Raw genomic sequence first — 15,449 nt, 5'->3', positions numbered from 1 at the left:
GAGGAGTCCAGAAGAGTCTGTTGTTGCTGTGTGTTGAGTCTTCTGGTTCATGAATACATTTCATACGTGTTACAGAGTTAAACTGATAAATAATTATATGAAGCCAAAATAATGTAATGCTTGAAATTTAATTTGGGAAAATGTAGTTCAATATTTTCCAATTTTCATGAACAGCTTTAGAGAAACACTTCCAGACTGTTTTGAGTCTGGTAGTGCAGACAGGAAGCTCTTCACAAGGCGAGTCAATGTCTTTCAGGGAAACACCAGACAGAACTTAGTGACCGCATCCCAACTGAACATCTTCACAAAGAGAAGTAACATCTGCGTCCAAGATACGAAGCCAACTGAACAAGATGTGTCACTGCAAGTATCCTCCAAAGATGAGATCTCAAGCAGACGTACGGCATCTGAATATCTTTGGGAGCATTTGTAACAAATCTGGAGTGCACGAGACGCACTCTGGGACAGTAGTGTTGGAATAATGGGAACAGCTTGTAGGCAGGCAGAGAGCAAGCTGTGATTAAAGGGCGCCCCACCGAAAAACTAAATGTTACTTACACTGGTGAGAAATTATGTGGTCTTGTTTGAGACAGAGTTTTATGAAAAATTCCATTCGATACATGAAACAGATCAATTTGTGGTGCTGGACTCGCTGCATATTTTCTGCACGTAGATGGTTTGCATCTTGTAGTTTACTACAAGATGTTACTATAATACATAAAAACCTCCATGTTTTTCCGTGGGGTTAACTGCCAGATATTTTTGATCACTCAAAAAACCTTGTTGACAGAAAACACAAGAGTCAAGAGTCTTTTTATTCATTTGCTTGCAGGTCACAAAACTGGCATAATCATAATCATAATAGTAAATCAATCAACAGACATATAATTATGAAGTAGAAATGTCCTGCATAGGAATTAGCAAATATGTTCTTCAAAATACTCAGCAGTAGTGCAGATATCAATAAACAACTTTATAAATGTTAATACTGTAAAATATTCTTTTCAGCACACAGCAGGTATGTCGTGTGGATGAAAAGGTGTCCAGGCCCATACAGGTTAAGCTTCTGCAAGGCCACAAGCCCGACTGTAAACTGAATTTAATGGCTCCAAGTACTTCAGCTGGCAACAAGGCAAGTTTAGCCACCTGTTAAGAAGAACTGAAACGTTTTGTGCGATAAGAACAGACAAACTAAAGGAGCTTTTTTTAATGGAGTGCTGGAGTTGTAGCTGCACTAATTAACACTTTCTAACCTACAGAATCCACAAATGCAGCTCTTAGATGATCATTTTCACATCTGTAACAGTTTAAGACTGAATCTCACTCTGTTCTGAAGCTCGATGCTAACCTGAGTTCCCCTCCTTGGGCCATCTTCAAACATTGCAGCAGAGGAAGCGACTAAGTCTGATAATCGCTGACCGGAGTTTGACCTGAACACACTTAAAGGTGGAGTGAGTCATTCTGGAGAAAGACTGTTGATATTTGCTGAATTTGTAATTCAGGGACGGTAAATCTGGCATGCTAACATGTTGGAGAGACGGTGATGTCTCCGGAATGACTCAGCCCACCTTTAATAAAGGCTTGAATCTGTATTATTGATATGTCGGTGTCCGGTCTTCAAAATACTCATTCTGTCCCGACATCTGCAAGCGCAAACAGCCTCATACCTCAACCTGAAAACCACGATTCCAGATGGCACATCCAAACTCCAAAGTGTTTCAAAACAAGTGCAAACAATAAAGAAGTAACTTGGTCAATTATACAGAATAATTAAAAAAATAAAGTGATATCAGGCAACTGGCAAGAACCTTTCATGTTAATAGAAACAACAAGCGACAGTATGCCTCTCAATGGATTTCAGCTTTACACAATATGTGTAAGTGAACAGGCAGTCGGGCACTGTGCAAACAGCTACTGGAAGTGCACTGTGTAACCATGCTGCTACCTGTCAGCTCAGCCTAGTCACTGTGAAATGTACTGCTCATGTAGTGGACACACTGGTTCTAGTCTGAAATTAGATGAATTACAGATTTGACAGCGATGGTGATGGTCTAAAGGCTTCCTATGTGTACCCACCCGTCTGTGAAGGCCGACTAAGAGTTGTGAAGTCCTTTGAGAAGTCGCTCCCGGAGTCGCCACAGCAACCTCTATAATCATCAGGGCTGGAGGTCAGTTTTTGAAGGCTCCACAGCGGCTGGCTCGACATATGAAATCTTTGAGCAGGTTACCGTCAATCTGCCAGAAGGCAGCGGTCTGGGTCACTTCAGTCAGGTGATTCACACAGAACTTAAAGCAGAATTCTTCCAGGTCCTGCATGAAAAAGAGTACAAATGAGCAAAGTCTTCTTCTTTTGGTCAGATGTTTGTAATGAGGTACTTTGAAATAACTTTCAGGGATCTATTTTAATGGCGCACACAACGCTCTGACTGCATTTTCCCAACCTTGACATTCCTTTTGCACCGCGCACAGATGGGAAACGAGGCGCAGTGAGGTGAGCGGCTCAGACACATGACTCAGAGCAAAGAGAGCTGTTGGTGTTTTGGTGGAAAATAGGTTTTGGGATTTGTGCAAGAAGATAGAAGAACCACATCTGCTGCCAATCTGAGGATTTTATCAAAAACAGAAAAACTAAATACTTGGAGCAAATGTGCAACACTAATGCTAAACAGCAGTGCTTAAACATGAATAAACTACTTTAGTGAATCACTGTCCAGCCAGTAGATGTGTTTAAATCTGCATCAAAAATAACATTTAATGTGGTTAAAGCAGGAGTGCCATTGAATCAGCCTGCATTGATCTATAAATGAATGTAATTTGCGCAGCATCTGTTGCTTCTGCTGTATGAAAAGCTTCTCCCTCCGTTCATTAAATCCCTGCAGCCATCTGAAGGCAGCAGGACACGTGTCACATCAATCATGTGCGTCACATTGAGGTCTTCAGTGTTTCACATGAGCCATTTCAATTTTACAAAATATGGGACCCTTTCTTTTCCTACTTGGGAAATGACGCGATGCAGACTCTAAACAGAGGATTTGTGTGGGAATAAGTGACTGGAGCTGATTGCTGTGGGATGATAACTTGCTTTTTGTATTTGTTAGTCTGCAGGATATGTCCTGATGGCACGTTTGAATGACCTTGTTACTCCTCTCTCTTTGACTTGTTGATGGTTTGATTTAAAAAAAGGCAATGAAGTTCAGACCAACTGTTGCACGACTCACCACCTCTCTGTTACTACCAGAACCCATATGTAGCATACATTCATACTAGTTGCTTGCTGTAACCATTATTCCTGTTCATACTGGCTGTTAAGAAATCCCTTCCAATGAGAGATCTGGGACAGAATCCACAGTCCAAACCTTACCTGAAGATAATATGAGGCTTCAGTAGTCTGAGTTAGAAAAAATAAGTTGATATCTATCAAAGGTGGTTCTTCAAAAAAAACAAAACAGTCCTGCTTTCTGTTTTTCCACTGTTTCTTATTGAGCTGGACAGCTCAGTAATGCATAATGAATGGCCAGTAACACAACAAGGGAATTTCATACTTAAAGGACTATAACTTTAGAAGGTATCCACTTGATTTAGTGAACAGAAACTGCTTGATATATTAGCATCTGATAAACTTTGGAACATTTTTGCAGTGAGTGTGAACTGTGGATTTTGACTATTTAACCTGTTTCAATGTCCGCTTTATTTAAGACAATTGCAAATCTTTCCTTTAAAAGAGATGCTTCACGTCACCAGAGACGAATTGCCAAATAAACAATAATACTGTCACACACTTCCACTTGATCTCTCCTTACTGAAATACAAACTAATGACGGATGGTAGATTGACGGTGAAGACTGACCTCTGCGTCATAGCGCACAGCAGCAGACAGCAGGGAGAAGGCGTTCTCCACGGTGATTCCCCTCTTTATGATGTGTTGACACAGACGCTTCAGGCGGTTCTCACAGTACGACGTGGCCAGGTCCAGCAGCCCTGATGGAGCAGAGACAGTGATACCACACATATTAACTACAAAGACACACAGGCAGATGTCAGTGAGGAGCAGGGAGTAACTTGTGTGTGTGTGTGTGTGTAGTCCTGACCAATAGCATCCTCAGGAGGCAGCTCCACATTGTCTGTGTACAGGAACTCTAGGAAGGAGCGGTACACTGGGTAGGAGAACTGGTCTATCTCAATCACCTCCTTCATGTCTTCATTCCAGTGGGACTGGAACATGGATCTGAAATGTTCACACCTGCACAACAGCATGTTTCAGATACAGATGTTACTTATTTCTGTATTCTGCAACATCACGACTTAAAACTGACCGCTTCGAGATGAAATCCCTGACCTGATTTTGAGAATTGCTTTGTGGACGTAGATATATTTGCTGTCAACGCAGAACTTGAGGTCAGCTGTCTCTGGGTTGTCAAACTCTCTCTTCAGAGACTGAGCCACGGTCAAGAAGTCGTCGTGCTCTGGAGAGAGAAAACACACCCACGCACACGCCCACACACATCAAGCTCTGGCAACAGGAAGATAAAAAAACTGCAGCAGCGATGTGGATTGCTCATATTTTGACAACTCAAACAGGAAGGACCTCACTTTTCTTAAGTCTCTTTGACGAGGCTGTATTTTATTAATTATTTCCTTGTCTTGTAGACCGATGGAATTTGATGCTAATTCAAGGTCAAATTGAGACTGTGCTTAATTGATACACTGCCATTTAAGCACTGTCATCGCAAGCACTTTAGGCCAGGTGAACACGCAAAAATGTGCGAGCTGTCTCTCTCTTTTGTAACTGTGGAGAACAAAGTAAGTTCTACTAACTTAGTTACTATTTAGCTTTATTTTTTTTTTAATATCCTGACTGGTAATGGCAATCTGTTTCATTTCTTCCAGGCTGCCAGTGGCAATAAACAAAGTGCATGTCTCCTCACGCTCCACGCAGGTCGAGATCTCATATAAACAAAGTCACATGTGTGACGGGAAGGCTTCCTGTGGGTCACAGCTATAAATACCACGTGGTAGTCTACAATCGGGTCCTTTAATCTTCTCACTGTTGAACTGGCGATGTCAAGTTTTCAGCACCATAGGTTTGTGCTTCGGTTCTATAATTTGCTTGCATGTGCGAGGGAGGCAAGAACATTCTGTGTCGTTTGTTGTGAGTTTATGATCACAAGGCAATCTGTTGCAACACATTTGGATTTATGTTGTAACCAAAACAGTGTAAACACAGAAACATGTTTTAGATTTTTCAATGTAGCCACTTTTTTCTTTGATGACAGCTTCGCCGTCTCTCCACCAGCTTCATGAGGCTGGAATGCTTTTCCAACAGTCTTGAAGGAGTTTCCTTATATGCTGAGCACTTGTCGGCTGCTGTTCATCCCAAAGCCTTCTTATTTGTGTTCAGGTCAGGTGTTTGTGGAGGCTAGGTGAGCTGGTGCAGCTCTGCATCAGTCTCCTTCTTGGTTGGATAGCCCTCACATGGCCTGGAGGTGTGTTTTGAGTCACTGCCTGAAAATCTGGCAATTCCTCCAGCAAAGCAACCCCACACCATCACACCTCCTCCTTCATGCTTCACAGTGGGAACCAACACACGGCAGTTGGAACCAAAAATCTCAAATTAGGACTCATCAGACCAGAGCATGGATCTCCACTGGTCTAACTGGTCCACTCCTTAGCCCAAGCAATTCTCTTCTTCTCAGTTTCCCTCAGTTGGGGTTTGTTTGCAGTAATTCGACCACAAAGGCCTGATTCACACAGTCTCTGAACATGTTGAGGTCTGTCTGCTACTTGAAATCTGTGAAGCGTTGATGGGCTCTAATCTGAGGTGCCGTTAACGGGTGATTTCTGAGGCTGATAACTGTAATGAGCTTCTCCTCTGCAGCAGGGGGAACTCTGGGGGACTCAGGGAGTACTTCCTTTCCTGTGGTGGTCCTGATGAGAGCCCGTTACATCAGAGCATTTGATGTTTTTTGTGACTGAACTTGAAATTTTGCAGAGTGACTAACCTCGGATGGATTGTTGTTTCTCTTCACATAGTTGAATATAGTTGAATGGATTTCTATAGCAGTCAAACAGGACTGTATACTGTATACCAACACAGCCTCGGCACAACACAACTGATGGGCTCAAACCCATTAAGAAGGAAAGAAATTCCACTACTTAACTTTTGACACTGCACACCTGTTAATTGAACATCATTCCAGGTGAATACCTCATGAAGCTGGTTAAGGTAATGCTGTCAAAGGGTATTCATACAGGGGACATGCAGGCGGCCTAAATTTTCAACTTTGTTTATATAATTTCTTGACCTGCGCGGTGCATGAAAATCCATTTTGTTTACTGCCACTGGAGGTCATCAAGAAATCCATAGAGCCATAGTTACCTGCATAACTTCCATCAGGAACACAAAACTGCTCTGAAAACTCTTCTTTTGTGGTGCCTTCAGGAAAAATCTGACATCTGATGTCGGTGCACACAGATGCTTTCACGTTAGCTTTAATGGATTACCTACTTTCTCATAGCCTATGTGTCTGAACTAAATGTAATCTCAAAAGTAAAGTAACAGAAACTTGATTTGTGGTTAATGGAATCAAACATCACTGCTGCAGCCATTTAGTTACAACAGCATCACTGGGCACGTGAGCCCTGCGTCTTACCCATGGAAAGTAGCCTCCACATAACTGAGGGGGTGGCAAAGCAGGCAAAGACATCGTCGGTGCAGGCAAAGTGAGTGAGGTAAGGCAGCACTATAGACTGGCCTCTGCATTGGCCCCACATGTACACCTGACCACTCTGGGTCTTAGCAGCTGATGTATTTGTGGAGTGACAGGAAGCAATCTCCACAATCCTGTCAAAGAAGCCAGGGGAGAGAACTGAGCAGTGTATAAGACAGAGAGAAGGGGGTTTATCTATCTGTTGAGATGGTGCCACTCACCTCTCTTTCTCAGTCATGATCTGAACTGGGCTCAGCTGGTTGCTCTTGTTGCCGGTGCCCAGTTGTCCATATGTGTTGGCACCCCAAGCATAAAGCAACCCCTCGTCTGTTAGTGCCAGGGAGTGGGCATAACCTGAGACAATCTGGAGACGAAACGAGAAACTTTTGATGCAAGACCAACAATTTAAAGATGTCAAATCTCCATACAGTCCAGAAGAATGAGTCTTTGGAGTGTTGAACTCCTTCTAAAAATTATCTAAGCATGAAATTCGAATGACTAAATAAGCAGAAATTAAAGTCAAAGCTAGAGAGAAGCCATTTTATCAACTGTTATTGAGCACAAAAATAAGTTTCACCTATATCTTCAATTCTGTTTTTTAAATCTTAAGGCCTTTATGACAGAAAATGTGAAACACTGGCCTACAAATATTTTGCATCGAAAATATTCGTACTAAGAGTGATGCAACTTTGCAACACTTCAATAAAAGGTTCAAACCAATTTGCATCAGCTCATTCTTCGGAAATACTGATGGAGTCAGCAACATCCAGTGATGATGATGTGAAGTTATCTCCTCCAGTAGACTCTCCATGCTTCTCTTTCTATGAAGGTATTGTGGCAGCAAAACATTCGACTACTTATATGATAGAATTTGGAGGGAATATTCACACATGTATCAAATGTTTTCTGGGAAATTTAAATGCTAGAGAAACATGTTTTAGAAGAAGTAGAAGTCACTAGTCAACTTATTTTTCATGGCTTCATCTCATGGAGCTGCATGTCTTTTTTTCCCTATGCAAACACATTGAGTGCAATATTTAAAACGGAGTCAAATTCCTTCTATATGCACACATACTCGGCCAATAAAGCTGATTCTGAAGAGTCAGTAAAAATGATGACAATTATTTCAGCAATTAAATCACACATCACCCTTCTTCTTCTTCATAGCAGACTTGCAAATGTGAAAGATTTTAAATAAAATGACATTACTCTCTTCTTGTAACCACTCACTATGAAACTGATAGAACTGCGATGAAAATGCTCCAATTTTTGCACTGCATCAAGATGACAGGGCCTAATCACACTGCAGTGAAGTACTTTGCTGCTTGCTTAAAATGTCTAGATGAACTGGATGGTTGCTTGCATTGTTTACATGAGCGTATAATGCTATCAAGTCTCACTGGGTGAGATGCATACTCTTAGCGTACATGTGTACCGAAAGGTTCATCCAAGTGTACGTTTTTGTGTAAGTTGAGTGTGTTAAGTCACACCTGTTGCACACATAAACCCAGCAGAGCTACGAGGCGACAGGGGGTGAGCTGGTTCCCATTATTTCCAAGTCCAAGTTGTCCATTCCCATTGTAGCCCCAGCCGTAGACCTACAGAGGCGTGCAGACAACATGAGTGCTGTGGTGGTTGGAGAGGGAAAACAGTGTTTATAGCTCTAGTAAAGGTTAAACAGTCACCTCTCCATTGTCTACTACTGCCAGAGATGAGGTCTGACCACAGACAATACTGACAGCCACTTTGTTCTGCAGGCAGCTGGACACTCTGCGGGGTGTGGGCTGGTTCGCTGTGGAGCCTGAACCCACTTGACCACAGTTGTTGTAGCCCCATGCGTACACCTGGCAGACAGGAAGTTACAAGGTGACAAGTAAGGCAAAACACAACAAATGATGAAGAGAGCGAACTCTTTTAAAGCAGGGCATTTCATGACAGCTCCAGATTTTTCTAAGTGATGGAAGAGTTGAATATCCCCCCCATCTATTTCTTGGCCAGCACCAGTTGCCTGGCAACCAGCACAGGCTCCAAGAATTTACAGGTCCCAGCCAAGAAACAGTTCGGTTAGCTAAGTTAGATAGCAGCTAGTGGTAGCTTCATATTTATTGTACAGACATGAAAGTGGTATTAATCTTCTCACCTTATTCTCAGCAAGACAGCAAATAAGTGTTTCCCAGAATGTCAAATTATTGCTTTCATATAGCTCAAATATGCTATTCAGAATCTTTCTTCTGTGAATGTCAACCACAGTGAATACAAAATGTTGCTGTATCTGGAAACCAGTGGGAAACACAGCATGCTACAGTATGGAGCTGACTACGTTTGAAGGAGTGTGAAGAACAACACTTTCCTTCAGGCTGAGCTTAGTCTTCAGCTCAGGGTGATCAACTACAGCTGTGACGGGACTGAGATGGGTTTTAAACAGCTTTCCATTCTGCTACGTATATTATTCTGCTGTAAAAGAGACATTTCCTTTACCAGACACTCACTTCTCCTGAGTCAGTCAGAGCCATTGAGTGGTGAGATCCGCAGGCCACCTCTGTGACCTTCTTGTTGAGCAGGTTGGCAGACACAAGGACTGGTGCTACTCCTTGGTTGGTTGTCCCATTTCCCAGCTGGCTGTAACCATTATGGCCCCAGGCAAATAGCTCTCCATCTGAAATGCAAAAAGATTAGTCATTCTGCAGCACTTCTTAATCCGAATGTGAAGAGGAGGATGAAATGTGTTGTGCAGCTACCCTCTGTGGCCAGCAGGATGTGGGGTCCACTTCCATAGCTCAGGCTGACCACCTTCCTCCCACTCAGGAAGTCCACCTTCTTGGGCACAATGGTGCTCTGGCTGTCCCCCGTCCCCAGGCAGTTACTGCAGTTCAACCCAAACACGTACACCTGAGCGTGGCGAGAAGAGAGCCAAACGAGAGAACATGTAATGTGGATCAGTGATAAGCAGGGCTAAGCAGAGACAGCTGCAGTCAGCCGAGTAGGTAGCAGGTCACATTCCACACACACAAGCATCAACACCAGCAGGCGGATAAGATCTGCAGGCGGCCTGGTGCCACCAACGTTCCCTCCCTTTACACACAACACAGTATAGAACAAAGCACTGATACAGAGAGGTGACAAGGAAGGACAGGAACTAATGGGAGCTTTACTTGAACATTAGTTATCAAAGAAGCAGACCAAAGGTTTTGCATGTTTCAGCTCGCTAACTATAAATTGCATACTCCCAACTGCTGATCGTGACCATTATTCAAGGAATTTAAGAATAAACATATGGCTGACGAACAGAAACCTTTTTGGAGCAAGAAACTCCTGAATTCACATTATGCTTTTCAAAATGTGCAAGTTCGCTGAAATTTAAATCTGTTTTGTTGAGCATGCGTTACTTCATTTTTTGGCCACTTGGGGGAAGCAGAACAAGCTGTAAACATAACTGGCATATTTTTGCCTTCAAAACTTGAAATGCAAGCATGCGATTGCCTATAACTCATCCAGCAGACAGAGAGCAACATAAGCATTCATTTAGAGTCATGTTTCTGGCTACCTGATGAATGTATGTCCAATATTCACCTCCTTTTAGTTCGGTTATACCACTACAGCTCCTGAGGGAAATATCTGGCTCATCAGCTGCTAAATGCGATACTGTGTTCAGCAGTTTGTTGCTTTGTTCTGTCTGCTGTTTGGTTCTGGGCTGGTGGTGAACGATGGATTTCTAAGAGCTTCACTGCTGACAACAGTCGCCTGTTGTGGTTAGAAACAAGGATGATGGGAGCAGAAAGAGTGAGGCAAAACAGTAAAGCTGAAGGCAGACAGAAAAGAAATAAAGAAAGACAGAAAGACAGAAAGAAAGACACTTAATACTAAGAGGAAGAGTTGGATGATAAATCTCTGTAGGGGTGTAATTACGAGCCATGCCTTTGACATTACACATAGTAATTTGATCCATTCTTAATATAAAAGTATTGGTTAGTGCTGCTTTAACACATCACTAATGAATAGTTTTCAAGACAGCCCCTGCTCACCACAACATCACGATGCTAAAATACTGTAACTCTGACAAGAAATGACTGGTACATTACCTACAGTAATGTAAAGTAGACATGGTTTGTAGCTTCATGGATAAAATATGCAAAACCAACAGCTCATCTAACTATTAGTTACACACAAGTTAAGTTTTCAATGCAACCCTGGAAGCCTTTCATCACCCAGAAAAGTCAGCAGTGACTTCCCTTGCATGATTACCTCCACAACTCCATTTCCCTCTGACCTCTCACCTCATCATCATTGGTGATGTAGATGGCCTCGTTAGCAGACATTCCAAACACGCACGCTTTCCGTATTGTGGAGAGCTCCTGGGGCCCCATCAGGCTGAAAAGGGGCCATTTGGTTACATCCACCATGATGCACTCGCTGCGAATCTGTGGCGAGGGCGGCAGGGTGGAGGGATGGACCTCAATCCAAAGGCATGGCAGGGGACGGGGGCAGTGGGGAGGGTGTGGGGAGGCAGAGTTGCCAGTGCTCTAGTTGCTGTTGTGAGTGAAAACAAACACAGAGAGAATCAGACTTTTGTCAACGCACTTAAAAACGCTAATCTGAGTGGGGAGCTTCATATTCACATACTGGCAGAACAATGGGAAAAATGCATTTTACAGCCAAATTAATGTTAAATGAAATACGAACAGGCTTCACACACACACACACACACACAATGGTGCTCATCTTGATAAGAAATAATAAGCTCACACTTCATCTCATGGAGGAGATTAGAGAGAAGTTGGGTCATGTGGTGTAACACTAGCTCAAACAGATCAGGGCAAGTATGTTTAAAGCTCCTTAGAGAAAAATTGTCTGAAGTGTGTCAAAATTCTAGGAGTGATGTAATTTCTCTACCCTCAGTCTTAGAATTAACAACAAGTACCAGGGATAAACATTCCTGAGAGTTAAGACTTGGTCTCAACTCCCAAATTATTTAAGAGAACTCTAGAGGTTTCCAGACCCAGTTAGAGGTCACCAGCAGTGGCTGAGCTACATGTAGAGAGGCAGAGGGTACACACTTAAAGAAACAAATATTCTGAAGGATTTTTCTTTTTTTTTTTTATAGATCATTGTACATTTAGGGCCATGTCTAAGCTGTGACAGACTCTCTTCCTAGAATATCTGACTTCCAAGAACACATCCACCTTAAAACAGATGACATCATGTGTTATTTTTGTTGTACTGCGCATCTCAGAAGTACATTTGAGTTTGAATCATCCTCATCTTTAGCTGGACAGCAGAGACACAGGCTGTGGTGATGAGACAAATCAAAGTTGCTCCACTGATGGTGCTGGCACTTTGACAGCACCACCCGGAGCTTGAAACCCAACATTACAACAGATTATTGCAGGGTGATAAAAGTAATATGAGCTAACATTGGCTTACATCATATTTTACAGTACATAGTGACCAAGTTGCATAAACAGTAAAATAAAAAAAATAAAAAAAATACTGAGGTAAGTTAAAAATATAGTCACTGTCACCAGTGGGTGAACAATGTTTACTACTTTGTGCTTCTATACATTTCAGAGGAAATTATTGTACTTTATACTCCACCAAAAAGGAGCTGTAGTTTATATGTGCTTTTACACACAAAAATATGATAAATAGTCCTAGATGAAACTACCTATTACTAAATTAATTTGATAAAATTGGGTCCCTCCTGGCCAGCTATGGCATTAAAACTCTGCTTACTGTAGATACAGTATAAATGCTGAAAAAAGTAATAATAATCAAATAAGACACGACAATACAACATTGTGAGGAGCCATTCGACTGTTTAAAGGATTTCACACTCATAGTCAAGCACATTTGCCTGATAACACATTTCTTTTGTCGTTACTTAGCTAAGATTGTGAATGCAGGCCGTGTGTTTGCTGCTTCTTACTGCTGCTATTCCTTGTGAAAAGGATTTGAATACTTTAATCTCTTAACACTAATAATGAGAAGCACTGGTTAATTCATGACATATTTTAAACCACCTTTGCCTGTAGTAAAGAAAGGGTACAACCTTTACAAAGAATGTACTGGAAGATAACTTATTTCAGCATGCTGCTATGCTGATTATTTGTCTGCCGTATGTGATTTAATTCTTCATATACATTCAGTTTTAACCACCAAACACGTAGTGCATAATCTAAGTAACATTCAAATAACACTCACTTGGATGTATTTTTTCAAACAGAAACTATGAGTTTTATATATGAAGAAGTCACAAATTCATCGTGCATCATCCATCTCTGATGTCTTGAGGCTGGGAGTCTGTGCAGTCTTACTGTACCTTTGCCGTCAGATATAAACAATAAAGCATTTGCTTTAGAGTGGATTATGTACTTTATGGTCAAACTATAGACGTGCTATTTCTGTCTGTGTCAAATGGTTATTGGTGACAGCAGCTTGTGAGCCCAGAAGGCTTAAGAATTTCTTAGGAAAGGGTCTTAATGGGTGTTGTTGTCTAGGTCACAGAGATTGCATGTGTTGTAACAACGTTGCTAAACCAACAGCAACCTCTACTGTAATGTCTTAGTGCATTAAACACTCGGCAAACATGGACCACTTCACTGCTCGATGAAAACAGTTGGTTAGTTAGCTCGCTGGCTATTGTTGGCCATTGTCACAAATGCACCATTCAGCAAAGTGTCCAGCTGACACAACACAGCAAAGAGAACGGAGTTGGTACTAGATTGATCCGTTTGGAAAGTCCCTCTAATCTCAGCTAACTCTGGCTACCGTTAACAAATTTAGCCTGGGAAAAAAAACAACATTCAAAGACTTTTCAAAGCTAAAGAAGAAGAATATTAACATTTCCCTAAAACCCACCTCTTCGGTTGGTCCGTCTCTTGCGTCTCACGGTCCCACTACGCCACACGGGTCGGAGTCGCGGCGGGATGTCCGTATTCTCACTTTCCGCCGTGGCTGCCTCACTCAGCTGCTCTGACGCTTATTTGCGGAAGTGAGGAGAAACTGATGTCACGTGATCGAAAGGCCAAAATAATCGATTGCAGACGACAGTGATGACTGTATCCAGGTCACGAAGCTGTCGTGAAGGGACCGATTTTGTACATTAAGAACAACTTAGTGCACAGCCAGTGAAAACATTAGTTTGACCAAAACAAAACAAAAAAAAATCTCAATATCCATCCCTAGTTTCTCCCTGACCTTTCTACTGCATCTCACAATCTTCCTCAACTGATGGAGTTCTGAATTCAATGACAACTGGGTAACTTCATCTGCAGAGGAAGACTGTGCGACTTGACTGAAAGCTCCACAACAGCTGTTAAGTGGACCTTGTGGTCAACTGATGTTTTTTCAAGGTCAAGAATGACCTTCCATTCTTAACTCAGTCTTCCCCTCATGGAATATTACCAGGTTTTGCAGTGTTTGCTTGTGGTAGTCACTTACACGTACATTTGTTGTGGAAATTGCACCAAGCAAGCATAACAAAACTGAAACAATCAAAGGTATTAAACTGGGTTTTTATGAAGGCTTACAGGACCTAATGATTAGGTAAACATGCAGCTGCCTTAAGACCTGACCATTTCAGTTTGTATCTTATATGGCATATTTCCCCAAAACAGCCATCAATCAATTGGCACAAAGTAAGACTCGAATCTGGACATGGGTCAAGCAGCATTACCAATGTGAAGAGTAGTGATCTTATTTACATGTTCTTGAATCTTGTTACAGACTCCATACAAAGGCCAAATTCAGGCAGGGTTAATTATTGCCCTCGAGTCAATGCGCGCACACACACACACACACACACACACACACACACACACACACACACACACACACACACACACACACACACACACACACACACACACACACACACACACACACACACACACACACACACACACAGAGCAAACGGAGTCTATGGCGCTTACAAAACAAACATTCATTACACAATCAGCCGTTTTAAGTGTCCACTCCAACCTAATTTTTTAGAACCAACCACCATATCTGCCCTTGCCTCGAGTCACCTGTGCAGTGTTTGATGTGCTTGTGCTCTCAGGTAAACTCACAAACCGAAGAAGAATCAGACCCACGAGCAGATGACTGCCATCCTGTTATCAGCTGCTGCCAGACCTCACCTGTAATGTAAAGGATGTGCCACAGAAGAATGACGGTAGGAGTAAAAGCACTTGCAATTTGTTCCTATCCATGAAGAGAGGAAGCGATGTAGGTCTTCGGATAAATTCAAGAGCAGAACAATTTATGAACTCTGGGAAAATATGTGTTTCTCCCTCCCACACAAAACACTTGAAAACCATCCTTGTTATAACCTTCTTTCACATTCACGCTCAAACAATTTAAATTTGACCAACAGCTACTGTAGGTGTGAATCACAACACTTGCAAGCACGGAGGATCCAACGGCTAAACAGCAAGTTTATTTTGGTTAGGATCAGAAACACAGATCATGTCCTGAGGGTGAGATGAGATCAAAATCCCCTGACTGAAATATGGCAATGATGGTTTGTGATGTTCGGGAGGAAGGGAAGGGGGGTAACGAGTGGGAGGAATGGTGTGTTACAATGATCAGTGATTAAGATTGGAGGGGAGCAGTTACTCTCAACAGCAGAGAGCAGCATTAACCATTCCCATGGCAAACTCCAGCAACAGGGAGACCACATATTACTGTAGCCACATCTCCCATTTTCAAATTCTCCAGTTGCTCAAAGAATCTTTTCTATTCAAT

At 42.2% G+C, this 15,449-nt stretch overlaps 1 protein-coding gene across 1 annotated transcript; it reads right to left on the bottom strand.

Annotated features, from left to right (window-relative positions):
• Positions 1–796: 796 nt before the first annotated feature.
• On the bottom strand, positions 797–13,687 carry LOC121615838 (RCC1 and BTB domain-containing protein 1-like). Its single transcript, XM_041950300.1, has 12 exons — positions 13,563–13,687; positions 10,982–11,234; positions 9,446–9,596; positions 9,197–9,363; positions 8,393–8,551; positions 8,198–8,305; positions 6,929–7,071; positions 6,651–6,841; positions 4,337–4,463; positions 4,089–4,240; positions 3,848–3,978; positions 797–2,310 (listed from the first exon to the last, which is right to left on the bottom strand). Exons 2-12 carry the CDS (start codon positions 11,105–11,107, stop codon positions 2,170–2,172), a joined length of 1,596 nt encoding a protein of 531 aa, XP_041806234.1. The 5' UTR covers positions 11,108–11,234; positions 13,563–13,687; the 3' UTR covers positions 797–2,169.
• Positions 13,688–15,449: the final 1,762 nt, after the last annotated feature.

Source organism: Chelmon rostratus, chromosome 13, assembly GCF_017976325.1.
Source record: "Chelmon rostratus isolate fCheRos1 chromosome 13, fCheRos1.pri, whole genome shotgun sequence".
NCBI lineage: Eukaryota > Metazoa > Chordata > Actinopteri > Chaetodontiformes > Chaetodontidae > Chelmon > Chelmon rostratus.
Note: the sequence above shows the minus strand (reverse complement) of the source record. Positions and strands in the feature narration are given on the sequence as shown.